This window comes from Sparassis crispa, assembly GCF_003851025.1.
Source record: "Sparassis crispa DNA, contig_000003F, whole genome shotgun sequence".
NCBI classification, from domain to species: domain Eukaryota; kingdom Fungi; phylum Basidiomycota; class Agaricomycetes; order Polyporales; family Sparassidaceae; genus Sparassis; species Sparassis crispa.
The window spans coordinates 1,562,223-1,587,446 of record NW_020939750.1 but is presented as its reverse complement, the minus strand read 5'-3'; the positions used below and the strand labels follow the sequence as shown (position 1 = coordinate 1,587,446).

At 50.9% G+C, this 25,224-nt stretch overlaps 8 protein-coding genes across 8 annotated transcripts; 5 read left to right on the top strand and 3 right to left on the bottom strand.

Moving 5' to 3' along the window:
- Positions 1 to 495: 495 nt before the first annotated feature.
- SCP_0406160 (hypothetical protein) lies at positions 496 to 879 on the top strand (the record flags this gene model as incomplete). Its single annotated transcript, XM_027757345.1, has 1 exon — positions 496 to 879. The coding sequence occupies one exon, from the start codon at positions 496 to 498 to the stop codon at positions 877 to 879; it is 384 nt and encodes a 127-aa protein (XP_027613146.1).
- A 1,521-nt stretch (positions 880 to 2,400) lies between these two features.
- SCP_0406150 (hypothetical protein) lies at positions 2,401 to 2,610 on the bottom strand (the record flags this gene model as incomplete). The annotated part of the gene is made up of 1 exon (XM_027757344.1): positions 2,401 to 2,610. The coding sequence occupies one exon, from the start codon at positions 2,608 to 2,610 to the stop codon at positions 2,401 to 2,403; it is 210 nt and encodes a 69-aa protein (XP_027613145.1).
- Positions 2,611 to 2,859: 249 nt separating this feature from the next.
- SCP_0406140 (hypothetical protein) lies at positions 2,860 to 3,463 on the bottom strand (the record flags this gene model as incomplete). The annotated part of the gene is made up of 3 exons (XM_027757343.1): positions 2,860 to 3,021; positions 3,079 to 3,365; positions 3,418 to 3,463. The coding sequence occupies 3 exons, from the start codon at positions 3,461 to 3,463 to the stop codon at positions 2,860 to 2,862; spliced, it is 495 nt and encodes a 164-aa protein (XP_027613144.1).
- Positions 3,464 to 7,758: 4,295 nt separating this feature from the next.
- SCP_0406130 (hypothetical protein) lies at positions 7,759 to 9,688 on the top strand (the record flags this gene model as incomplete). The annotated part of the gene is made up of 5 exons (XM_027757342.1): positions 7,759 to 7,977; positions 8,091 to 8,720; positions 8,787 to 9,347; positions 9,410 to 9,617; positions 9,669 to 9,688. 5 exons carry the CDS (start codon positions 7,759 to 7,761, stop codon positions 9,686 to 9,688), a joined length of 1,638 nt encoding a protein of 545 aa, XP_027613143.1.
- Positions 9,689 to 10,998: 1,310 nt separating this feature from the next.
- On the top strand, positions 10,999 to 12,232 carry SCP_0406120 (hypothetical protein; the record flags this gene model as incomplete). Its single annotated transcript, XM_027757341.1, has 4 exons — positions 10,999 to 11,175; positions 11,237 to 11,499; positions 11,548 to 11,838; positions 11,893 to 12,232. The coding sequence occupies 4 exons, from the start codon at positions 10,999 to 11,001 to the stop codon at positions 12,230 to 12,232; spliced, it is 1,071 nt and encodes a 356-aa protein (XP_027613142.1).
- A 334-nt stretch (positions 12,233 to 12,566) lies between these two features.
- Positions 12,567 to 12,917, bottom strand: SCP_0406110 (hypothetical protein; the record flags this gene model as incomplete). Its single annotated transcript, XM_027757340.1, has 1 exon — positions 12,567 to 12,917. The coding sequence occupies one exon, from the start codon at positions 12,915 to 12,917 to the stop codon at positions 12,567 to 12,569; it is 351 nt and encodes a 116-aa protein (XP_027613141.1).
- Positions 12,918 to 13,808: 891 nt separating this feature from the next.
- On the top strand, positions 13,809 to 19,761 carry SCP_0406100 (1,3-beta-glucan synthase component FKS1; the record flags this gene model as incomplete). The annotated part of the gene is made up of 11 exons (XM_027757339.1): positions 13,809 to 13,983; positions 14,182 to 14,429; positions 14,490 to 15,107; positions 15,164 to 16,153; positions 16,206 to 17,889; positions 17,943 to 18,122; positions 18,172 to 19,016; positions 19,065 to 19,395; positions 19,454 to 19,527; positions 19,590 to 19,653; positions 19,706 to 19,761. 11 exons carry the CDS (start codon positions 13,809 to 13,811, stop codon positions 19,759 to 19,761), a joined length of 5,265 nt encoding a protein of 1,754 aa, XP_027613140.1.
- A 1,382-nt stretch (positions 19,762 to 21,143) lies between these two features.
- SCP_0406090 (hypothetical protein) lies at positions 21,144 to 23,968 on the top strand (the record flags this gene model as incomplete). The annotated part of the gene is made up of 7 exons (XM_027757338.1): positions 21,144 to 21,431; positions 21,482 to 21,556; positions 21,613 to 21,759; positions 21,814 to 23,226; positions 23,289 to 23,380; positions 23,440 to 23,543; positions 23,604 to 23,968. 7 exons carry the CDS (start codon positions 21,144 to 21,146, stop codon positions 23,966 to 23,968), a joined length of 2,484 nt encoding a protein of 827 aa, XP_027613139.1.
- Positions 23,969 to 25,224: the final 1,256 nt, after the last annotated feature.

The following is a 25,224-nucleotide window of genomic DNA, read 5'->3' as shown; positions in this document are numbered from 1 at the left end:
TCTTACACATCTTACTTCACCCTTGTAATTACCTGTCATCTTGTCTCCTTTACTTCGTACATTACTTTTATCACTTTCCTTTGTCTCTCTCTCTCCCCCTACTTTACACTATTCCGTGCTACCGTACTGGCTGACGAGGTGCCTATTACGTACCTGAGCTATTGTATTAGCATAGTCAGCTAATCCAAATCGTTTCATTGTAGTGCACCCTGGCAGCTCCTGCGGAGCTCTCCGTTCAATAGGAGGCTGTCCCACTTCTTTACTTCCGGACGACCTCATAAATCGCCTACAGAAATGCCAAAACATTGTTACCCTCATCAGTCCCAAGGCCATTCCATGTCTCAGTGATGCACTGACTAAGAAGTTGCAGACCATGAAGCATAGCAGCCGGCAGGTCCTCTACCCCCGGGAATCGCAGCAAGGGCCAACGTCTGGCAGATGAAGAGCTTCGGGCACGATTAACCCAACAAACTGCTGGTGGAAACCACCACCCACATGTTGCTGGATCGTATGGGACACGCCCTTGAGAAGCCTTGGAATGAGGCTAAGCAACGCCTCGGCGCCGCTGAGGCTGGGACGACTCTGAGAGCCTTTCTCATCAAGAACATGAAGGTACGTCTATTCACAAATAACAGGATATCGGAGCCGACATATGGCGAGTGGCAGCCCAGCGATATCAGCCCATGGGTGGAGGTAGAGACCGACACCGACACCTCGGCAGGTTCAAGTTCAGTCCACGTGCTCGGACAGCATGGCTCCAGCAATCCCCTGACCTTCGATACCCTCGTCTGCATGTGCAACTATGTGCCCACGATGAGACCCGCCACCCTGACATTGATGGATGTCGGGGAATGTGTGGAAGTCATTGACAATTTATAATTCAGAGCGCACGAATGGTCCTATTTTGCCTCTCTGCCGAAACCTGGAGCGAGATTGCGACTGAAGCCTGAGGAGAAGGTGGTGTGTCTGGCTACCAGATTCACAATGCCATTTGCCACTTAAGGCTTGTTGCTGCCACTGAACGAGTGGATGTCTGACTGGGGTGGTATGTACAAGGTAAGATAGGCCTCCCTCATATCCAACCACTCGCGTCGAGCGTCTAATGTCACGCTTACACCAAAATGGCGGGCGAAAGTGCTTGCTCGTCTAATTCCTCTTTCCACAAAGCCTTTATCAGAAATGTGTTCCCTGGGGATTGTTAATGAATACCTTCTTGAATATTACCAGGGAGCACATTTTTTTATTTCGCCCTCGTAGGAGAGAAATTAGGCTGGCAACAACCCAAAGTGAACGGCGACCAAACAGAGCCAACATCCAGCAGGTAAATATTTGGCTGATAAGTGGCCCTTACCACACCATCCATTACCATATCGGGTATCAGACTTTGACTTATTGCTCCCAAATCAATAGCATCACTCTCGGGCAACTGTTGGGTCACAACCATGTCACGGCGCTTAGAGTGGTTGGGCATGAGTGAGGTCTATCTTAACTTGGACAAGGTGTCGTATGGTAGTCGCATTTTCGGGAGTTTGCATCATGCGTGTATGAGTACTGGGGATTAATTGATTGCCACGTCTCGATGCATTGTTTCAAAACCCCAACAATTCAGTCATTATCAGAACCTAGGCGCGAAGGAAACATTAGAGGATGAACTCGGGTACAATTTATGCATTTCCAATGGAGGTGAGGCAAAGCCGCACTTGAATATTGTAGTAGAGTCCGGTTGGAGTTTCTTGCCAAAAATAACAATACCACAACTGTACTGAATTGCGGCTTGTTAGATCATCGTATAAGGTGAGCTTGTCCTGAGGATAGAGGACAAGGTCCTGGGCACCTCAGGTTCAAATACCATTTGTGCAGGGGTATCGATCCAGACTGTATTTGATGTACATCCATCAGTGAGCGGCTGTTTGGTAAGAAAGTTCAGAAGTAAGTCAAGTGTCCTTACTGGCCATCAGGGAAAACCTTCCGGAGTAATTGTAGCAATTGTATCGTAATACCTGCAGAATGTGTTGAGTTCAGATGTATTAAGTATCTTCATTATGACTATTACATGGAATGCACAGAATTACGTGGTTTTGGCGGCCCCCGCCCAGTTCTTGGGACAATTCACACTAACATCAGGAAAAAATGGCTTGACTACATGGCCCGATGTAGCCTAGGTAGCAGTGGTAGCCCGGTAGACAAGTCCCCGGTTATATTGTACCTGTAGCTGCTGCAGCACCTCTGTAGTGCCCTGTAGCCCAGTAGGCATCCTACGTAGCTGTAAGTAATCCATTGTAATCGGCAGTGAAGTGGTAGCCCCCAGCCAAATTTCATAGCTAGAAGCTGAATAGCTGTCGAATCACACCAATGGACACAGTGCAAGAAATATATTCAGAATATATTAGCTATATTACACTAAACCGGAGTGCTGAAGCAGGGAACCAGCAGGTCAGAGCGGTGGGAAAGAACAAACAGTGCCTGGCCGTTCATGTGTTGGCTGCCCGTGCGAACGAGGGGGTCGGGGTTAGCGATGATGACGCACGTCATGATAGGGTGATAGAACGGCACGGGCATCGGGAACGCCGTGTCGTGCGCCCGCCCATGCTCGAATGCATTCGCATCCATGCACCTGGCGCGAACGGGTTCCACGTCGCGCTGCCGTCGCCATGCGAACTTCTCTACGCGGGCGCGGCAGTGGTGCTCCACGCATGCGGCGTGCGGCCCCCACCGGCTCCAATCGCATTGTGCTCACTCGCGTGCGTCGCGGAGAGCGTGTCGCACACGAGATCGATGTCGAGTGTTGGCATGAAAAATGACATCAGCGACAAGCTCATTAGGTCCAAGAATCTGTAAAGTAAAGCCGGACCCAGGGCATCAGCATGTCGGTTTTGCTCGCAGTAGAGTGGGCAGTACACATGCATGGTAGCGGGCCGTAGCGTGCATCAGAACGAGCTCGTCCTCCTTGGCATTGAAGTAGCCCGGCTCAGTCCACCCAAATGCATACATCTTGTCAATGAACGAGCCTTGCCGAACAACCTGCTCGCACGCCCGCATCAGTCATGAGTCCGCAACAGGTGAGAGTGGAGAACAAACTGCGTCAACCAAATCGAGGTAATGATACTGTATGTTGCTCATTATCTCGATGGTATCCTGCCTTTGAATTTGGCTGATGGAGGGGCAAAGGGCGAGGGGAGTGTGAAGCGGTGGTGCGAGAGTGGGGCCATCGACCTCGCGCAGCTGTGCGGTGTCTCCTCGCAGTCCGCGTGGAGGCTCCTCGGGCGAATGAGAAAACTGGAGGACAAAGGGGCAAAGGGCGAGGGGAGTGCGAGGCCGTGGTAAGAGGGCGAGGCCGTTGACCTCGCGCAGTCGCGCGGTGTCACCTGGCCACGTGTCAGCTCCCTGTGCGAACGAGAAGGGAGGAGGATGGGGGACCAAGGTGCGAGGAGAGTGTGGGAGTGCGGGGCTGGAGCGGCGTCATCGCACCGCGGTGGCCGGTGCAATGATGAGGAGGCTGCAAAAATTTAGCACTGTATTGTAGGGATATGAAAAATCTTTTTTTAACTCACCTGGGGGTGCCCTTCAACCTCTGAAAACAAACATGCCGCCGAATGTTTGCGTTCGACGGCGTGGGGGAGCGCGAACTGGAGGTTGGAGGTGTTGCCAAAAGTCTGCATCGTGAGTACCACCAGTACAGAAATACTTAGGACATCTGCATGCAAATGATAGGAAGGCAGAAATCGCATAGATAAACTGAGAGGACGAGTAGCAGTGAGATGCGACACTGCAGTGAACTGAATTTGATGAGAGACACACCGGTGAGAGGCCAAGAGACAAGAAGAAAGACAGCAATGCCAACAGAGGATGCGCAAGAGGTGGGACGACCCAGACGACCCACAAATTTTACCAAGTTCATGGAGCACGTGATCGATGGTGCCATAGTTCGTAACAACTGCCTGATGCTTCCCGCCCTTCCCGACCTGCTCTGGCAGTACGGTGAAGTGCGAGGTGAAGTAGGTTGCTATCGGTTCTGTAACTATATAGCTAGCAGACAAACACAGAAAATATGCCAACACTACATTCCATAGTTCATTTACTGTCTATTCACAGAGCTCCCAAGCCACTGAAGAGTCAGCTTAGCCAAGAAATCCCTTTGCAGATGCCCACGTTTAGGCTTGCAAGCACCAGGAGTTGGGCACATTTGAGATCTCAATGCACCGTAGCATATGAACCAACTCAATTTTTAAAATGCTTTTAAGCTCCGCCTGATAGGCGTAATCTCTCCATGGTGCTATGGAAATGTGAGTGGTGGCTACACAGCCCTACAGAGGTGTACATTGAGCGATGCGCGGCTACGTGCCCTACACGTGTCTACGTAATCATGGCAGCAGCTATCTCACTTGGGGCTTTTTCCTGATGAATTGAAACAAATGTTCGTGCAATACTGCACATTTCTCGAGCATTCCTCGATACTCATCTCAAAGCCTCCGCTGGTGAACAACACAGTTCAGGGTAAAATTATATTGCATCTAACTACAGGTTAATGAAGCTACTCTTCCTAATCAGATACTCAAGACCACAACATAGGCATTATCAGTGTTGATACAGCATGCACCCTCTCTTGCGTGACTTCACTATCATACCTCGGAGACCATGAATATCCTTGCCAAGATGGAAACAAAGGATGCCCTTAAATTTGAGAACATGTAATTAATCTTTGCTCATTCAATCAGCGCAACGGACACATACCTCGGCGGCAGTTGTTCCGGACTGACGAGTGCATCGTCATCAGCAAAAAGTGCATTCGGAATGCAGCGCAGTGCAGCACGCTGTAAACCTTACCTGAGCTGCAAACCCTGCAAGATAGGTAACCTGTATGCAGCGGTTTCCGTCGATATCCTAATAGGTATGTAAATTATTGGCGGTCCGATGCATACTTACCAATCAGCTGCAGACATTGCCGAGTGCGCGATAGTTTGCAGCCGATGTACGGCTTTACAAAGTTAGGTTATTAGTCTGCATGCGAAGGTATAAACTTTGTAAATACATTCACGGACTCCATAATTTCAATACAATTTATATATCTTTCATTGCCTTCATATAGCAGGCACTGCACACAGATGGCCCAACAAAAGGTATATTTCGGATGTAACAAGACCGATACAAATCTACTACGAGGCCACTGAGAGAGAACAACAATGCCAGTGCTGGTGATGCGCGCCGAAGGTTAAGCACCGCGAGAGCGCCCGAGTACAGCAGCAAAGCGCGGAAACAGTGAGTGTGGAAAGAGTGAGCGCGGAAGAGTGAGCACGGAAGAGTCAGCGAGCGGGTGCGAACACGAGGAGTGAGTGAGAGCATGAGACACAAGTGTGGGAGACACCAGAAAACAGGGATGCAGACGAGAGCAGCAGCAAGAAGGTGAGCAAGAGGAACTTGCGGGTAGAGTTAGTGGCGGCAGCAAGTAAGGTGAGGTTTGTGCTAGATGTAAATGACACAATAAGCACGTATGGCCGAAAAAAAGCAGATAATTACCGTCATGAGAATCACACGGCGCCGAATTGCGCAGCCGCTTGAGCCGCGCGCTGAGCCTTCAATTTGGCGGAGGCAGATTGTGGCCGGGTTTGCTTCTTCGCGCCACCTTGGCCCTTCGCGGTTGTGCTGAATACTGCTCTGAATGTGTGGTGTGAGCACAAGTAAAGCTCGGGCACAAAACTTACTTGTTTCACCATTCCAGTGTTGCTTTCCCCCATTCTTCATCCTGGAAGAACTTGAGAATTTCGAAGAAGAACTCTTCGAGGTCAAAGGTCACGTCGACATTGGACCACGAGTGCTGACTGTTCAAGAGAAATCGAACCTCAAGCGCACCGTTAAAGAATGTGATCAACAGATGTCCAAATAGTAGTACTCATGAGGACCACCAAATATGCAATGTTCCTAGGAGTCACCTGAGTCATGTCGTACTTTTTTGCGAGGGGAGGACGTCCGGGTCTGCTCTCGTGGTTTCCGTGATCGGACGACGCACTATCGGGGCCAGTTATCAAAGACTTGAAGCACTGCGTAATGCCATTAGTTGAGTAATACTACTGTAACACTACGATGGATTACCCAGCAAACATAGTACACACCTTGAGAAGTAATGGGCCCCTGAGCAACCCAGCATCCAATTCGTCGGGGTCGTAGAGAGCTTCGTCGTACAGAAACGAAGGGAACTCATCAGAGGGTATATCAATCTCACCGTCGCGCACTTGGCGGCAAAATCTGATGAACGTCATCATCAGTATAAAATTCACTCGCGTACAGACACTTACCCCTCCAGATCATTGAGGAACTCCGTGAGCATAGACTGTGGGCAAAGTAGCCAGCCGGTTGTGATGTTCTGGAAGCCACGCTTCCATTTACTGTCTTGTGGCTTCAACACAGGGTAGCCGTCACCGAAATCCGGCAGGTAATTGACAATGCACTCACGAAGTGACCCGAGGTGATCTGCACGAGCGTCGGTAGCATAATGGTTAAGCTTGTACAAGAAATTAGTCTCCAATAAGTAAACTATATGCGATGACTTACGTAGGACCCAAGGACATCAATGGCATCGATGTTGTCCCCCATGTACACTAGCTGATCCTTAAGACCAGGCATCAAACCGAGAATCGCTTCGAAGGTGTAAGCCAGCTCTTCACGCTCGTCTTTGCCCCTGAGAATAAAGTAAAGGTCATTATATGCGCATCAAAATGACGCGTACATCCACCAAGGCGAGCTCACATCGAATTAAATGCTTTTTGGGCCTGTGGATCGAGTTCATCATCGTCGTCTTGTTGCGAAAGCAGGCCAAGTTGAAGGGCTTGCATTGGACGTGCAAACGGACTGATGGCGCAGGGAATAAATCTCGCGCCATCGTGGTACGGCTTGAGTGAAGGGAATACTCTGCAAAAAGAAGCACTGCAATTAGTACGAGTCTGTGTTTGTAACAGGATCATACTTGGGGTCACGTCTCTCCGCCATGCCCCTCATTAGCTTCTTGATGCGGCAGCGTTTCTGTGGCGCTGCGTTGGACTGATCGTCGAGCTCAGAAATTCCGCGCTTGTGGCCTCGGCTATGATCTTCCTCCTCATCCTCTTCCTCGTCCTTGTCCTGTTCCTGTTCCTCGTCCATGTCCTGTTCCTCTTCCCCGTCCTCGTCCTCATTTTCAAGCCCTACCTCGTTGTCATCGTTGTCCTTGTGCATGTCGTGGTCTGAGTTGTACTCATCTTCATCCTTATCCGTGTCACTGTTTTCGTCTTCGTCTCTGGTTTCATTCACGATATTTGCTCGCTTCTTGTGGTGGTAAACTGGTTGTCGATCGAGATCTGCATTTGTCCTCTTCTTCTTGAGTGGAACAGCACCTTCATTTCCATCCTCTGAGCCTCTGGTGCCGGTGAGTGCTGGACGAGAGGCCCGCAAAGATGCCGGAGTTTTTTGGGAGGAGCTCGAGCTGGCTGGAGGGTAGCGAGATGGCATCTTAATCGATGCGACTGGGTTCTGGCGAGAGGGAAGTGATTTTTTGGCATTGGTTCGACCCATGGTGAGATGACAATGAGAGGTAAAGGCAAGGATTGGTGTGCGAAGGAGGTATGCATACATAGAGGACATGGTCACACGCCGGTGACGCAACGCGTCTTCGCATCTGTCACATGATCGCTCCGTACAGACAGGAATTCTAAGTCTCGAGTCCCTGACGATCTCTCCCTGGGCTCAATGCGGCGGGCACACTTAGTACTCATATTTCTACTGGCAATATCTATGACATTAAAATGCCTGGGGTGTCTCAAGGAATTCAAACATGCTCGAGGACTCAGCAATCACACCGTGCCATGCAAGAAACACCATGAGCTTACACAGAAGGGGCTTCGTGCGCAGGAAGTCAAACACCAGAAGAAGAAAGCAGAGAGGAAAGAGAAGAAACGATGCTGCGAGGAGATAAGGGAGGCGAATACAGACCTAGTGGAAGGGGTCAATCATGTACGTTATCTGTTAAGTTTTAAGTGCATTTATGCCATCCTCGGAAACCTATACCCATTCAACAACATACTTTTTTGATTTTCATCTCGATGCTATACTGATATATATATTAGGATTTGATTGAACTGCAGGAGCTTGGACAAGATGCCGGAGAAGGGATGCCGATTGAGCCTGCTCCTGGCAGTGAAGATGCGCATCCAGCGGTCTCCACGAGGTCTGGTCGACGACTTCGTGTCCCGAGAGGTCTCGCCGACTATATTCCTCAACCCTTCCATGGTATACCAGCACATATACCCAGGCCAATGCGTCTGCAGAGGAGACGCAAGGGAGCAGCTGATCCAGTTGATGCTTCGCAGCTAGAGGAAGACCGCGCTGCTGACATCACTCCTATGACTGTGGAGGATGTTCCTGATATAGATGCTGCAGACCTTGCTATCAAGACTGAGCTGAACACCTTTGGATTGTACCGAGTCTATGCAGTCAAACCCCAGAAGGATCCAGAGGATGAAACCACCCTGGATACATTGTGCGACTCACCCACCCTAGCTACTGCACCAGAAACGACTGCGCGAGGGCGTAGTCCTCTTCACCATTTGCGCCAAACGTTTGCAGACACTCTGCAACACACGCGTGATAATTTCTTCACCCCCTTCCTGAACGCCACGACCTACCGCCTTATAAACTGGATGTATCGGCCTTCTGATACGAAGTCCATTGAAGAAATGGACAGTCTCGTTCATGACGTGTTGCTTGCTGATGACTTTGATGCAACACACCTCCAGAATTTCAGCACGGCATGAGAGCTGAAGCGGCTAGACAAGCATTCTCAGACTTCAGATGCCTTCTCTGCTGATGATGTCTGGGTTAAAGGTACTGTCAAGATCCACTTGCCTAAGGAACACACTCGATTCAAATCTGAGGCCGATGCCCCCGAATTTGAAGTCTCCGGAATCTACTACCGCAGGCTTCTCGAGGTTATCAAGGCCACTTATCAAGACACTGCAGCACGGACGTTCCACTGGATACCGTTCAAGCTATTCTGGCGCCCTCACTATGACAGCTCTGAAGACTCTGACTCGGATGATTCAGACGACGATGCTGGCGATATTCGAGTTTACACCGAGTTGTACAACTCCGATGCCTTTCTCGAGAAAGATGCGCACATACGTTCTCAGCTGCGTGAGCTGAACGAGGATCCTAACATCGAGATCGCCATCGTGCCAATCATGTTATGGTCTGACTCAACACACCTGGCAAGTTTCGGGTCTGCAGCACTTTGGCCAATATACGCGTACTTCGGGAGCTTATCCAAGTATGTACGCGGTAAACCCAGTTCATTTGCCACACACCATCTTGCATACCTACCGATGGTGAGTCAGGCCTTATTTGATGATAGTTTTTCATATCGTACTTAGTATCTACACATTATCAGTTACCAGACACAATTCAGGACTTCTACCGGGAAACTTTCGGCATTGCTGCCACCACTGCTGTTCTCAAATACTGCAAACGCGAACTGATGCAGGCCATCTGGCTGCTGTTGCTTGACCTGGAGTTCATACATGCGTACGAGCATGGCATACTCATACACTGTGGCGATGGGATCCTGCGACGACCTATTCCGCTGACTACCCAGAGAAGTAAGTCATTATATGCTTTCATTCATAAGGTCCTAATTCGCTCTGAAACAGAATTCTGCTCACATGCATAAAGTACCTTGCAAGATGTCCTTGTCCCCGCTGCTTGACTCAAAAGTCGAAGATAGGAGCCATGGGCACCTACGCAGATGCAAAACGATGCACACACACACGAAATGACGACAGTTGGTTACGGGCGAAGATTGCCATGATGCGCGGTTGGATCTTTGAAAAGGGATGTACACTCACAAGCAAGACCATCGCTCGCGTTCTGGACGCGAAGTCCTTTCTACCAACGCGGGTATGCCTGTTTCTTATACATTATCTCTCTCTCAAATATCTGTTGTCTTGTATAGAGCACGTTCTCCACTCGCCTTTCCATATTCAACTTCAATTTTTTTTCAATGTTTGTTCTGGACTTGATGCACGAGTTTGAGCTAGGCGTATGGAAAGCGATCTTCACCCACCTCCTTCGCATTCTTTACGCCATCGGTGAGGATGCAATTCAGAAGTTCGACACGTGGTATGTCTCTGCTTCTGTTGAGGACAGTTATGTGTTAATCAACTCTAGATTCCGTAAAGTTCCAACATTTGGACGTGACACGATTCACCGATTCAGTAACAATGTTTCCGCGATGAAGAAACTGGCTGCGCGTGATTTTGAGGACATCTTCCAGGTATGCCGCTGTCATAAACTGTCCAAACATCACATTGACTTCTTTCAGTGCTGCATTCCGGTATTTGAAGGCCTAATCCCCTCTAAGAAGTACGACAACATCCTCCTGGACCTTCTCTTTGAACTCGCAAATTGGCATGCTCATGCCAAGCTTCATCTGCACACTGAACACACTCTTCAGGTGTTTGAACGTGCAACAGCCACACTTGGTGCAGCTATCCGTCGCTTCAGGAAGACAGTATGTTCAGCATTTGCTACGAGGGAGCTTCCGAAGGAGACCGCAGCACGAGGACGACGCAAAGCTGCATTAGCAAACTGTGCTGGCGGTCATGGCGGCACCTCTGCGAACACGATTGATCCAAAATGCAAGCAGCTCAATGTCGAAACGTACAAATACCACTCTGTTGGAGACTATCCAGCTACCATCCGTGAATTTGGACCGACAGATAATTACACAACCCAGGTGGTGAGCAATACCCTATAGTGTCATTACGTGCACTGAATTGATTACTAACGACGTCTTGTCCTCAGGGAGAACTCGAACATCGCCGTGTCAAACGATTCTATGCATGCACGAATAAGAGGAAGCACGCGTTTCAAATAGCCAAGTACCAGCGTCACGAGGCGCTTCTACAGAAGATGAAGAGATGAGAGAAAGAGATCCTGGATCAGGAGGCACAGCACCAGCTTGACCGCACTCAGGATGCAATGGACTTCGACGATGATCCCGAGGAGCCTCCAGATGATACACGCCTTGACTTCGCCGACGAAGAGCCACTTCCGCGCACATTCCCGAAAGTGCATTACCACATGTCCAAGTCACAGCGTTTCTGCGAGGACATTACAAGCTTTGTGATACGGAACAAAGGAGATCCCGCATTCAAGGTGCGTTAACTTCCTGACTACTTCCACTATATTTTCGATGACAAATTCTTTCGCAACACAGATGTTCATGCCGTCACTCAAGGATCACCTTCTCGCTCGCCTCACCGGATGCGCATACAATGGTGATGAAGATATGTTCACAGACAAGGAACGTGATCAAATTTCATTCCTTGACAACAAGTTGTTCCGTCACAAGGTTCTCCGAATCAATTACACCACGTACGATATGCGCCACGCCCAGGATTCCATAAATCCTCGCACACACCCCGATGTCATGGTGCTATCACACGAAGATGGTGAAGATGCTGATCAACACCCTTATTGGTACGCCCGTGTCATTGGAGTCTTTCACGTCAATGTGTGTTACCGCAGGCTGCTACCGATATCCAGACAGCCACAACACATGGACTTTCTGTGGGTACGTTGGTTTGGTCGCGATCTTACAGCACCAGGTGGCTTCGAGACCCGCCGCTTGCACCGTGTCGGGTTTGTTGACATTGACGACTACAAGCCATTTGGCTTCCTTAATCCCGACGAAGTCCTCCGAGGAGTGCACCTCATTCCGGCCTTTGCCCATGGACGAACATCTGACCTTCTACCGCCTTCCATTGCACGACATTCTGAAGACAACGACGAGGATTGGCTATTCTATTATGTTAATATGTACGTGCTTTCCCTGATTTACTTCATTTGTTGCATTTTCTTACGGTCACTCAGGTTCTTCGATCGTGACATGTTCATGAGATACCTCGGTGGTGGTGTCGGACACAAGGGAACAGGTATCACCCTGCCAATGGTCGGGGATGGGATGGATATAGACGATGACAAGTCGGATGATGACAAGCAATCCGTGGATTGTTTGGTGCAAGACAAAGACGAAGGTCAGATTGGACAGGAAGAAGATGACTACGGCTACAGGGATTCGGATGACGATGAAGATGAGCAGGGCACTGGAGGCGAAGGAAGTGATCATGAAGAGGTTGAAGATCTTGGCCCGGAGGATGGCGAGGATGGTGAAGAGGACGAGTACGGCGACAAAGGCTATGCGCCGCTGTAGCACGCGAGTACTCGAGAGTAATGTCACAGCAATGTATATAATATCCACCTATATACAGAATAATTGCCTATGTCTGTATACCATCTACATACTCAACAGGGCTCTCCCAGAATATACATACCTATGTCCGGGGGACTTTGACTTACAAACTCATACCACCTCGCTTGCCTTTTACAGCTCCCTGCATCGCGACGCAATCTGACCCCCCTGCTTACAAACCCTGCCTGGCGTTGCAGAGTTTGGACACTTTTGCTGATGGCGAACACCACGCCATGCCACGGTGGTGAGCGTGCCGTATTCAGGCGCGACGACGCAGACAAGTATGTTGCCCTGCTTACGCGGGAACGCGCTCTTCTCCTTCTCGCCCAGCTGCGACTGCCTTCAACCGCAACGGTTGCATATACCCAAATTGCTCGGGCAACGCAGGGCTCGCTGGGATGTCAGCAAGTGTCGAGAACGAGACTATGGAGCCACGTCGCGTGAATGCGATGCCGTCGAGGAGACTCGACCGTCGGTGCTTCATCAGCATGTCCTGCAGCGGTGCCTCTGAGAAGTGTTGCGCGCGCCCGTTGTGCAGCAACTGCGCAGAGAGGCTACCTGAGGCCGACTTCCATGACTTGAGGATTGATGACTTGCACACGCTGCTATTCTTCTCCGCGGGCAGAACGGGAGAGGGTATGGGCATTGGCAAAGACATAAGTGAAAGTGCGCAACAGGAAGGGCAGCAGCCCGCGCCAGCAATATTCGCCTCTGGCACGTCCACCTCTTGATCTGTCACGAGGGCCCTTCCCACAGCCTGTACAGCGCGGGTCAGCTGTAGCAGTTAATTCCCTGCCGTGCTTGCAACTAGGAACCCATTGAACCTCACCTTGAGTAGAAAAGAGTGCAGATAGCAGGCGAGTTGCACAAAACGGTTTTTACTATAGACGGGAGACCGTACCCGGTAACGCGCGAGGAAAGTACAGTATCTCATAATGCATAGCGTCGGTGCCCGGATTTTGCTATGCATTATGAGATTTTATGCATTATGGCATTGGATTTTGGCTGTGAAGGGCAGTTTCGTGCCGCCCAAGGCCTATGCACTACGAGGTATTATGCATTACCATGTTATGTATTATGAGATAGTGTACTGTATTCGTCATAGTTCATGAGGGTGGACATATAGTTTAAGCTGAATAGGTGTATCGATCCTTCAGAGATCACGGTATGTCGTGAATGTTCAAATTTTTTCTTTGACAGAAAATCGGACATGGCGTGCGACATCCCCAAATTTTTTGGTGGAAATACTTGTACTGCTATGCGCTGTTCCGATGAAACGCGTTGGAGCCAGATAGTACGACAGTGTGCAGCCGTTGCTGGGAGAGCCAGCTGCCAGCGACTCGGACCAAAAGAGGATTCGCAACGGATTCCCACGGGGTCGGCACAGGAATGGGTCCTGGAAACAACAGCGCTGCCGTTCAGTGTTCTCTCCTTCACCAGACCCAACAACAAGCTTGTTGCAGGTCGTGTCGTTCCTTACGCACTGACATTTTCTGCCTGATACCCTCGCTCTGCCAGACCCTTCTCCTCATACCCCATGGCTGCCCGACCCGGCTATGGTCTACAAAACCCGTTCGCTGGTGGGACTTCCCCATACGGTCCACCTTTGCGTCAGTATTCCAACGATTCCGACCCCGGCGATCCCTATAGTAGTCGTAATGCCAGTAGTGTCCCTTTGACACAGGCTGGATACGATGGTCAATCCACTCTATGTAAGTCATCCATTTTTCTTCAACCGTAATAGCTGTTAGTGTCAATGTGTCCAATTTACGAACTCGTTGGATGTCGTGATGCATGTCCATCTCTTACGCCATCCCCCGCTATACTGCTGCTGTACTTTTTGTCCTCACACTGTGCTCTTCGCGACGACAGCCCACATGGTAACAATGGACTGACGTTATCATCCGTAGCTACAGCCAGCACCGACGATGTGAACGAATACGACCGCCATTATAGCGCATCTGTGGACTCACACATGAGTGGTAGCTCAAGCGCACACGCTCCTTACAACCCGTTCTCTGATATACCTGGCTCCCATGAGCCGTATCCTGCTTGGTCGGCAGAGCGCCAGATACCCATGTCGACAGAAGAGATAGAAGATATATTTCTGGATCTCGCGCAGAAATTTGGTTTCCAGAGGGATTCCATGCGGAACATGGTACGTACGATGCTTTACACGAAGAGTTGTCACAGTGCTGAAATGCCTGCTGCAACACAGTTCGACTTCCTCATGCATCTCCTCGATTCCCGAGCTTCGCGCATGACACCGAACCAAGCTCTCCTCACTGTCCATGCTGATTATATTGGCGGTCAACACGCGAACTACCGCAAGTGGTACTTTGCAGCGCAACTCAACCTAGACGATGCAGTGGGACAGTCACAAAACCCCGGCCTTCAGCGCCTTCGTAGCGTCAAAGGCAAACTTAGCACAGCCAGCACGAAGTCACTTGATAGCGCACTAAACAGATGGCGGAACGCCATGAACAACATGAGCCAGTATGACCGCCTGCGCCAGGTAGCACTTTACCTTCTGTGCTGGGCTGAAGCAGGCAACGTACGTTTTACCCCCGAATGTCTGTGTTTCATCTTCAAGTGCGCAGACGACTACTACCGGAGTCCGGAGTGCCAGAACAGAGTGGATCCTGTTCCGGAGGGACTGTACCTGGAAGCCGTAATCAAGCCCATCTACAGGTTCATGCGTGATCAGGGCTACGAAGTGGTTGAAGGGAAGTTCGTCAGAAGAGAAAAGGATCACGATCAGATCATTGGTTACGACGACATTAACCAGCTATTCTGGTACCCCGAAGGAATTGCAAAGATTGTCCTGCAAGACAATGTATGCGCTTGACTCCTGCAGCTGGCTCTCTTTTTTCTTGCTGACGTGTATTGCAGACGCGGCTCATTGACATTCCACCCGCTCAACGTTTCACGAAATTCGGGAAGATTGCCTGGAATCGTGTGTTCTTCAAGACCTACTTCGAGAGGCGATCTATCGCCCACCTTTTGGTCAACTTCAATCGTATCTGGATCTTACACGTCGCGGTATATTGGTTCTATACCGCCTTTAATTCACCGAAAGTGTATGCACCGTACAAGAAGGCAGCTCCTTCTGCGGCCATGACTTGGTCTGCGACGGCACTTGGCGGCGCGGTTGCTACCGCAATCATGATTGCTGCGACACTGGCCGAGTTTGCCTACATCCCAACAACATGGAATAACGCGTCCCATCTTACGACTAGGCTCATATTCTTAGTCATCGTCCTGGCGCTCACCGGAGGTCCCACCGTGTATATTGCCATGGTTAACGATTCGGCGTCGCACACACCGCTCATCGTCGGAATTGTACAGTTCTTCGTTTCCGTCGTTGCCACGGTGGCCTTCGGTGTTATTCCATCTGGTCGCATGTTTGGTGATCGGGTCGCGGGCAAGTCGCGCAAATATATGGCATCGCAGACGTTCACAGCGTCCTACCCTGGTTTGAGCGTTGCCGCCCGTTTGGGGTCTATCTCTCTATGGTCATTGGTCTTCGGCTGCAAGTTTGTGGAATCATACTTCTTCTTGACGTCCTCTTTCAGTAGTCCCATTGCCGTGATGGCCCGCACAACGGTGCAAGGTTGTAGCGATAAGTTGTTCGGTACAGCCCTTTGTTCGAATCAAGTGCCATTCGCGCTCGCAATCATGTACGTGATGGACCTAGTGCTGTTCTTCCTGGACACGTACCTCTGGTACATCATCTGGGTGGTGGTGTTTAGTGTCTCCCGCTCCTTCTATCTCGGTCTGTCGATTTGGACGCCCTGGAAAGAGGTATATACCAGGATGCCGAAGAGGATCTACGCGAAGCTACTCGCTACTGCGGAGATGGAGATCAAATACAAACCGAAGGTATATCTTGAACGTTATAGGCATGCTATAGTGGCGCTGATGGTGTCAACAGGTTCTTGTTTCTCAAGTATGGAATGCCATCATCATTTCCATGTACCGCGAACATCTTTTATCTATCCACCATGTGCAACGTCTCCTATATCATCAAGTTGATGGACCAGACGGTCGCCGTGTCCTTCGAGCTCCTCCGTTCTTCACTCATAATAACGGCAACGAAAGTGACTTCTTCCCTCCAGGCGGCGAGGCTGAACGTCGTATCTCCTTCTTTGCGTCATCCCTCACCACTGCGCTTCCCGATCCTCTTCCGGTTGATGCCATGCCGACGTTCACGGTTCTAGTACCCCATTACTCCGAGAAGATCCTGCTGAGCTTGCGTGAGATTATCAGGGAGGAGGATCAGAATACTCGCGTTACCCTCCTCGAATATCTGAAGCAGCTACACCCTGTTGAATGGGACAATTTCGTGAAAGATACCAAGATTTTGGCGGAGGAGTCGGAGACGTCAACGTTTGACGGCACTGGTACTACTAACGAGAAGTCAAACAACCGCACGGATGATCTGCCATTCTACTGCATTGGATTCAAGACTGCCGCACCCGAGTACACTCTTCGTACCCGCATCTGGGCTTCGCTCCGCGCGCAGACACTCTACCGTACGGTGTCCGGGATGATGAACTATGCCAAGGCCATCAAGCTGTTGTATCGCGTCGAGAACCCGCAGATTGTGCAGCGGTTCGCCGGGAACACGGACAGACTCGAGCGTGAGCTGGAGCGTATGTCGAGGCGGAAGTTCAAGTTCACTGTGTCCATGCAGCGGTATGCCAAGTTCAACAAGGAGGAGCTTGAGAACGCCGAGTTTCTCCTGCGTGCATACCCGGATCTGCAGATTGCATACCTCGACGAAGAACCCGGTCCGAAGGGTGGAGACCCGCGATTGTTTTCTGTACTCATTGATGGTCATTCAGAGGTGGACAGCAAGACTGGGAAGCGGATGCCCAAGTTCCGCATTGAGCTTCCCGGCAATCCCATTCTCGGTGATGGCAAGTCCGACAACCAGAATCATGCGATCATCTTCTACCGTGGCGAATACCTGCAGCTCATCGATGCCAACCAGGATAACTACCTGGAGGAATGCATCAAGATTCGGAGCATCCTTGGTGAGTTTGAGGAATACACTATCTCCAGTCAAAGCCCGTATGCACAATGGGGTCACAAGGAGTTCAAAAGATCCCCTGTGGCGATCGTGGGTACTCGCGAGTACATCTTCTCAGAGAACATTGGTGTTCTGGGTGACATTGCAGCAGGTAAGGAACAGACGTTCGGTACGATGACTCCGCGCGTTTTGGCTTGGATCGGCGGCAAGCTGCACTACGGTCACCCCGATTTCTTGAACGCGGCATTCATGGCCACGCGCGGTGGTGTCTCTAAGGCTCAGAAGGGTCTGCATCTTAACGAGGACATTTTCGCTGGTATGAACGCTATCGGCCGTGGTGGGCGCATCAAACACTCGGAGTACTACCAGTGCGGAAAGGGTCGTGACCTTGGCTTCGGCACCATCCTGAACTTCCAGACGAAACTGGGGACTGGTATGGGTGAGCAAATGCTTAGCAGAGAGTACTACTATCTGGGTACCCAGTTACCCTTGGACCGTTTCCTCACCTTCTATTATGGACATCCTGGATTCCACATCAACAACATCTTGGTTATCTACTCCATCCAGATCTTCATGGTCACTCGTGAGTCTCATTCAATATATTGCCATCCTATATCTGAGCTTTCCTCTTTACAGTCTTGTATATCGGCACATTGAATAAGGAACTCGCGGTTTGCATTATCAATTCGCAAGGGGACGTTATTGGTGGTCAGCCCGGTTGTTACAATTTAACCCCCGTCTTCCAGTGGATTAAACGATGCATCATATCCATCTTTTTGGTCTTCTTCATCGCTTTCTTGCCACTATTCTTGCAAGGCACGTATTATTCCCCTGCTTTTATATACATACTGATCTCCTCTTACAGAACTGCTCGAACGAGGCACAGGAAAGGCATTGATTCGTCTTGGAAAACATTTCCTATCCCTTTCTCCCATTTTCGAAGTCTTTTCCACCCAGATCTACTCGCAGTCCATCTTGAGCAATCTGACGTTCGGCGGCGCGCGGTACATCGCCACGGGACGTGGATTTGCAACCACGCGGATATCCTTCACCATACTCTATTCCCGCTTCGCTGGTCCTAGTATCTATATGGGCATGCGCAACGTTCTTCTACTCTTGTATGCCACTATGGCCATCTGGACACCGTACCTGATCTACTTCTGGTTCTCGGTCCTCTCATTGTGTATCGCGCCTTTCGTATTCAACCCGCATCAGTTCTCTTTCCCCGACTTCATCATCGATTATCGGGAGTTCTTGCGTTGGATGTCTCGCGGCAATTCTCGCACAAAGGCCAGCAGTTGGTACGGCTATTGTCGTCTCTCGCGAACGATGATCACTGGTTACAAGAAGAAGAAACTCGGTCATCCTTCGGAGAAGTTATCTGGAGACGTCCCCCGCGCAAGGTGGAAAGCCGTCATCTTCTCTGAGATCGTGTGGCCGATCTGTCAAGCTACGATATTTGTTGTCGCGTATATGTTCGTGAAATCGTTCCCGAATCACCTCGGGCAACAGAATCCCAGTCCATTCATCCGCATTGCCGTCATTGCTGTTGGGCCCGTCGTATGGAACGCGGCGATCTTGTTGGCTCTGTTCTTCATTTCGTTGTTCCTAGGGCCGATGATGGAATCTTGGACGAGATTCGCTTCGGTAATGGCCGCACTTGCTCATTTCCTCGCCCTGTTCGGTCTTATCGCATTTTTCGAATTCTTCGTAAGTTTTCTATCAAAATGACAGGCGTGGTTACTAATTTGTGTGTAGTGGTTCCTCGAGCTGTGGGATGCGTCACACGCCGTTCTTGGGGCGATCTCCATCATCGCTATCCAGCGCGCCATCCAGAAGATCCTGATAGCTGTCTTCCTGTCGCGGGAGTACAAGCATGACGAGACGAATCGTGCCTGGTGGTCAGGTAAATGGTATGGACGGGGACTAGGCAATTCTGCTTTGTCGCAACCTGCGCGCGAGTATGTGGTGAAGATAGTTGAGATGTCTTTGTGGAGCTCGGATTTCTTATTGGCACACATATTGTTGATTATCATGACGCCTCCTACCCTCATCCCCTTTGTCGACAAGCTGCATTCCACGATGATGTGTAAGTCATTTGATGTGCAAGTGATCATTTTGTCCCTTGAACTAAAGGTTTTTTTTAGTCTGGTTACGACCATCCAAGCAGATACGACCGCCACTTTTCTCAACGAAACAAAGACGGCAACGTCGTTGGATCGTACGTCGATTAGCGTCGCAGCATTGGTAACAAGACATTGATACTCTACTCCAACTTGTTAGGTGGTGAAATACACCTTCGTTTACATTGTAGTAGTGGCATGCCTCGCTGCGCTGATCGTGCTCCGTATGTCCTCGTTCTATAGCCTGATCTCACAGAGCTAACTGTCCTTTTTCAGCTGCCCTCTTCCGAGATCGCATCACGTTTAACTGTACACTATGTCAGAATATCTAATGGCGCCCACACGTCACCCCGTCAAACCAACACGCATCTTCGCATTTTTGGCGCTTTCGGCATATTCCACTGTACACTCATCTACTTACTCGTGGCCTCTTTCGTGCGGTATATCTGTACTACCATTTAGATCTTCACACAGCTTTCTGGATGGTCGTCACAACACTGCACCGTGGGTAGTTATCGGTACGTTCGGCTTTCAAGTGCTGGTATCCTGAATATATCCTATACGTATATCATACCTGATGGACCTCTGAATCATAATGATAGCGGGTGCTTTCACGCTAATCAGTCTCACCGTCGTAGGAAGTGCAAGGCTCGTCTGTCCTCTGTCCTTGGTGGAAGCTGCCAGTTCTCTCACTCTGTCAATGATCACCAGGTTTGGTGACACAGGCATGATCGCTCCAAATTGTAGGAACCTCCATTACTCCGTATCAACGTGCACAGCAACCTTTCTCTTTGGTACTCGGTGCTCGGTGAGAAACCTTTTCGTGCATATCTTTCAAGGTTATAGTCCCAAGGAGCGCGTTTTTGGACGATCTGCTGGACGCTATTCGCAAAGGCTTTACGTGTAGTATGTCGACATTACCTTGGACGTTCATATGTTCTGTGGCAGCACAAGGTACAACCACCAGCAGAGCCTTCCCTGGTAGGCAGCATCTCTGGTTTTATCGCCAATCAACAGACGAAAATGCAGCTCAGGCTATCCGATCTTGCTCTGAACTCAGTCTGAACATCTCTTTCTACCGTGCTGTGTTTGGAAACACTGTCGCCATTGTCAAGAATCCCGACCGTGTTACCGTCGCTACAGCCAGACAGTACGTCGAAACAAATAAGTTCTGTCAAGTGGCCTCAAAAATCTATCATTGAGAGTCAGATAGAAGGAATTCAATTCACCGACTGCTGTCTGTCACGCTAAGCACGGCCATCATCGAGCGCGTTCAAAATGAGGACATGAGCATGGGTGTCACATCATTTGTCAATCAACTCTTCGCGGAGTTCTTCTCGGCGATTTTCGAGGAGACGAGACAGGTGAAGGAGGTAATGACCCGACCATTCGGGGTGCCCCCAGCTACACATGGTATTGGGCGCAGGAAAGGGAGAGTCTCCCGCGAGGATAGTCCGTGCGGATCGCTGATATGAGCCAACACTTATACCAAGAAGTGTCAGAAACACTGTTGCTGCCGCCCACCCTAACTATGGCGGGTCCACGGAGAGTCCACGGCGCCTGAGTCGCGACTAGTGTGGCGTGCACGTGGCGAACTGTCGCGAGGCACGTGCTGTTTATACGGATGTTGTCGTGGGAAAACGAGCGCGACGTGATCTAAATACGAACTTCCATCTCCGTCCTCACGCTCACCGTGTTTTACGACATACACGCTATGTCGCGCTTGACTGCCGCCCAAATCGTTGCCCGCGGGGACTACCTGGAACCCGATTTCGATCCATCTACTCTCACTGTACCGCAGCTTCTCGGTGTATTTGGTTTCCACAACGTAGTCTACCCCTCTCCGTACACCAAGCCCAAACTTGTCCAACTGTTCAACGAGGAGATCAAGGCGAAATCGAAGAAATTGAAAAAGGACAGGTTAAAGCGCGAGAACAGTCAAGCCAGCGATGACGGAATCAAAGATGGAATCACAGGGAGGCCGCTAAATGAAGGGAAGGTGGTAAGCGGTGAGAGATATCAATTGTATGCTTAACATACCATGCTTGGCAGCCTTTGCGACGATCTTCGAGGCGACCGTCTCGTGCTCCATCCGAAGAACAGCCACAGGAGCCCGAACCAGCTCCTGTGAGTCCGGTTGTAAACTGACAGCATGGATGTGTGTTCATTATATATGCCTGCAGCCCAAGCGTCGCAGATCAACAGCTGAACCGACAATCGGAGGGCCGTCTAAGCGTAGGACAACAAAGCCTGTGCAACCAACCGTAAACGAGGAGAGTGAACCCGAAGAAGAAGTTATGGTACGCAAAGTTGGCCGAAACAAGAAGAGCGTATGTATTCGAAGAAAGCACCGCGACACCTTTACTCATACTCCACTTGAATAGACCACAGATGCGGGTAGCCGTGCGCGGCGTGTCTCGCAAGCCTTCCCGGAAGACTCTGGCTGGGAGGATCACAACATTTTCCAGTCCGGTGCCGAGTCATCCTCGCCAGCGCGTCCTTCACCGGTTCGACCGCGTACAAGGCGAACCAGTGTTGCTCCTCATCCCCTTAAATCGCGTAAGTCGATGTCTGCTCCGCCTCAGTACCTCTCGTCTCCGCCTTCCTCCCCGTCCAAGGATAAGGGGAAGGGGAGAGCACCAGGCGTGAAACCTCCGGAGAGTAGTTTCGAGCCGCAGCTACCTCCTGGGCTGCAGCGGGAGACACGAGCATCAATGGAGCGGGGACAGAAGAGCAAACTTGTGCCCGAAGCTTCAGCGAGCCGAAGAGTCATGTCACCGACCGACCATCTGAAGCAACAAGAAGAGACCGAAGAGGATGAACAAATTCAAGCGCTTCAGGAAGCCATAGCGGAAAATACTGAAGCTGAAGCTATCATGGAGTCCGAAGGTGAGGCGGAGGAGGATCAAGTGACAGCTGTCTCCCGTTGTATCTCGCAAGGCGGTGATACGACTCGGCGAGCATCCCGTTCAGGATCTGCGTCTGCGCCGATCTTCCTTCGCATCGTCTTGGCTCTGTTTGCGCTATTGGGCTCCGGCGCAGTCTTGCAGTATAAGCAGCAGTCGGCGCAGATTGGGTTCTGTGATACTGGCAAGGCCACCAATGCTCACCTTGAAAGCCTCAGAGCACATTGGGCTGCGGTGGAGAGTTGCAACAACGAGAATCGGACGACACTCTACGTGACGCCTGAGGCGAACGACACCGCGTCCGTTCGCTCTCCCATTCCCACGCATTCTCCAGAGCGTGGGGTGCATCACGACTCTGCAGCAGAATCATCCGTGGTTTTGGCGGAAGCTTGTCCGCCTCTCCCGCTTTCGCCTCTGCCGTATCCAGATACCTGCACGCCCTGTCCGCTGCATGCTACATGCACGCCTTCCACTATGACCTGTGACACAGGCTACATTGTCCGGCCACATCCCCTCCTCTATTTTCTCCCTGTACCGGGAACATCGGCCTCACTATCAAAGTCTCCGACAACCTTTACGCGTCCCGGACACTCGCTCTCACCAAGTACCGATGTCCCTCACCTCGTGTATTCGGCTCTATCACTCGTGCTGGACGGAATGCCTGGCATGGGACCTATAGCATTGTCACCGCATTGCGAGGAAGACCCCCGCCGCAAGCGCCATATCGGCGTCCTTGGGAAGGCGGTAGAGGCCATGCTTGCCGCTGAACGAGGGAGGAGACTCTGTGAGGGCACCGGCGTGGGCTTACCCGAAGGTGATGAAGCAACAGAAGCGAAACGCTGGGGCGTGCAACTCGAGAAGCTGAAGGAAGACTTGAGAAGGAAGACTGCTGTATGTCACGTAGTTCCATCGTCAGTCCTTACTTCGCGTGCTGACCTCAGCTCCTATCGTAGCCAAATTTGCTAGGCACATTGGATGATACGTTCAATGAGGCTATTCAACAACTCATACAATGGGGCGGGGTCTTCATGGGCGAAGATGCTGAGTACGTCTTCATTGTCCATCGATTGCGCGAACGGTATCTTTACGTGTTTTATGTTCTAGGGGCCGTCGATACCTTGCCCATCGGACCCCGGTCATGAGCTGGGATTGTGCGCTTAGAGTGCAGGCCAGAGAATCGTGGGCGGAATGGAACAAGTCGATCATCAGTATGTTTTTCCTCCATTGCGTTCCAATCTCGTGCTCAATTGACAACCGACTTCCGGCAGCGGGTGCACTTCTGATTGTCAGCGTCTTCGCGTTCAGGCGGCGGCAGGCCCAGAAACACATAGAGGATGAACGTGTCGCTTCATTGGTGCAAATCGCACTGGATCTTTTGCGAAACCAAGAAATGGCGCATCATACCGACCCTGTGACCGCGCCGCAACCCTACCTGTCGTCACTCCAGTTACGCGATCTCATTTTACAGGACGAACATTCGGTGAGAGCGCGCAGACGCTTGTGGGAACGCGTCGAGCGTGTCGTCGAGGGCAATGCGAACGTGCGGACCAACCTGGAGGAGGTCGCAGGGGGGGACGAATTGCGCGTGTGGAGGTGGGTTGGCAGTGCAGGCAAGACGCTTAGCCCCGCATGAATACGTCCGAGGAGAATGCTGAACGCTGAAGAACGAAAGTTCGAACGGTCCGGCCAGCACGATTATTATCTTCACCTGATTTCCGATATTCTTTATTCACCCTATCTTGTTTGTTTCCGTTTCCGTCCGTCAGATTTGCCTCCACATGCTGTTTTCTTCGTGTATCGTTGTTTGTTCCCTTCCCTGAATTCAGTCCCTCCTATGGCGTTAATTATTATTAAGGATGCGTCGTCTCATACTAGTTAGCGTGTACGAGTAGCTGGGCGATTATGAGAGTCAGAACTATGCTTACTTGTGCTTGAGCAGGCAGGGTATATAGTGAGCTAGTGGGCGATCAGGATAGGATTAGCGTCAGGTTCCGCATCGAGTTTCGTATCATCTTGATCTCGATATAATTCCACGACAAGTCTGGCTACACTGTATCTCGCTCGGCGGTGCTGAATCTGTTGATCAAAAATTGCAAATGCGTCACATGCATTTTACAGATTGAGCATGGCATGATATTATTATCGGGAGCTAGCTGGGGCCGCAGCGCCATTGGGCACGGGCCAACCATTCACCGGCGACCGACACAACTTACACGGAGGACGTCATTTTTAATCTAGGAGAAAGGTCGCCATCGATTTCGAAGCGGACGGAAGACCGCGAGGAGAAGCGAGGGATATGAATTCGGGATTGCGTACAGAATTAATATGAACGGGATTTCCATGGTGGAAGACGGCCGGACTAAGCGAGGGGATGAGCCCTGAGGCTGGGGCTACGAGTGGAGCGCGGAGAGGGCTGCCATTTCGGTGGGCCTCGGTAGACGGTGCTGGGCGCGGTCTCGACGGCCGTCGGAGGGTGCGTGCGCTGCCGCATCGATGTTCGTCCCGTCCACGAGATCGATGTGGGCCAAGTACTATGACGCGGTGGCTCAGAAGCGCAAAACGAGGGTACGAACCTCTTAGTTCCGCTGGTCGGCTCCTGGACCGTCACTGGACCCACAAGGGACGCTTCCTTGTCTCCCCATTCAGTGTCCCGTAACCGGTTTAGATGGCTACGTTACCTGTGGACCCGCGTGAGCAGCAGACCGCGAGGCTGCCCGGGGAGGCGGAAGCATCTGCAGCGCTCTGCGTCCGCGCACGATGGGCAGGCACGCTAGTACTGCCATATCGGGGTCGTACAGTAGCAACGCGTTCGCTCGACAGCGTCTGCCCTTAGCCTGAGCGTATTCTATGATCGCCGGCGCCCCCGATGTACGGACGCCGAAAACACGA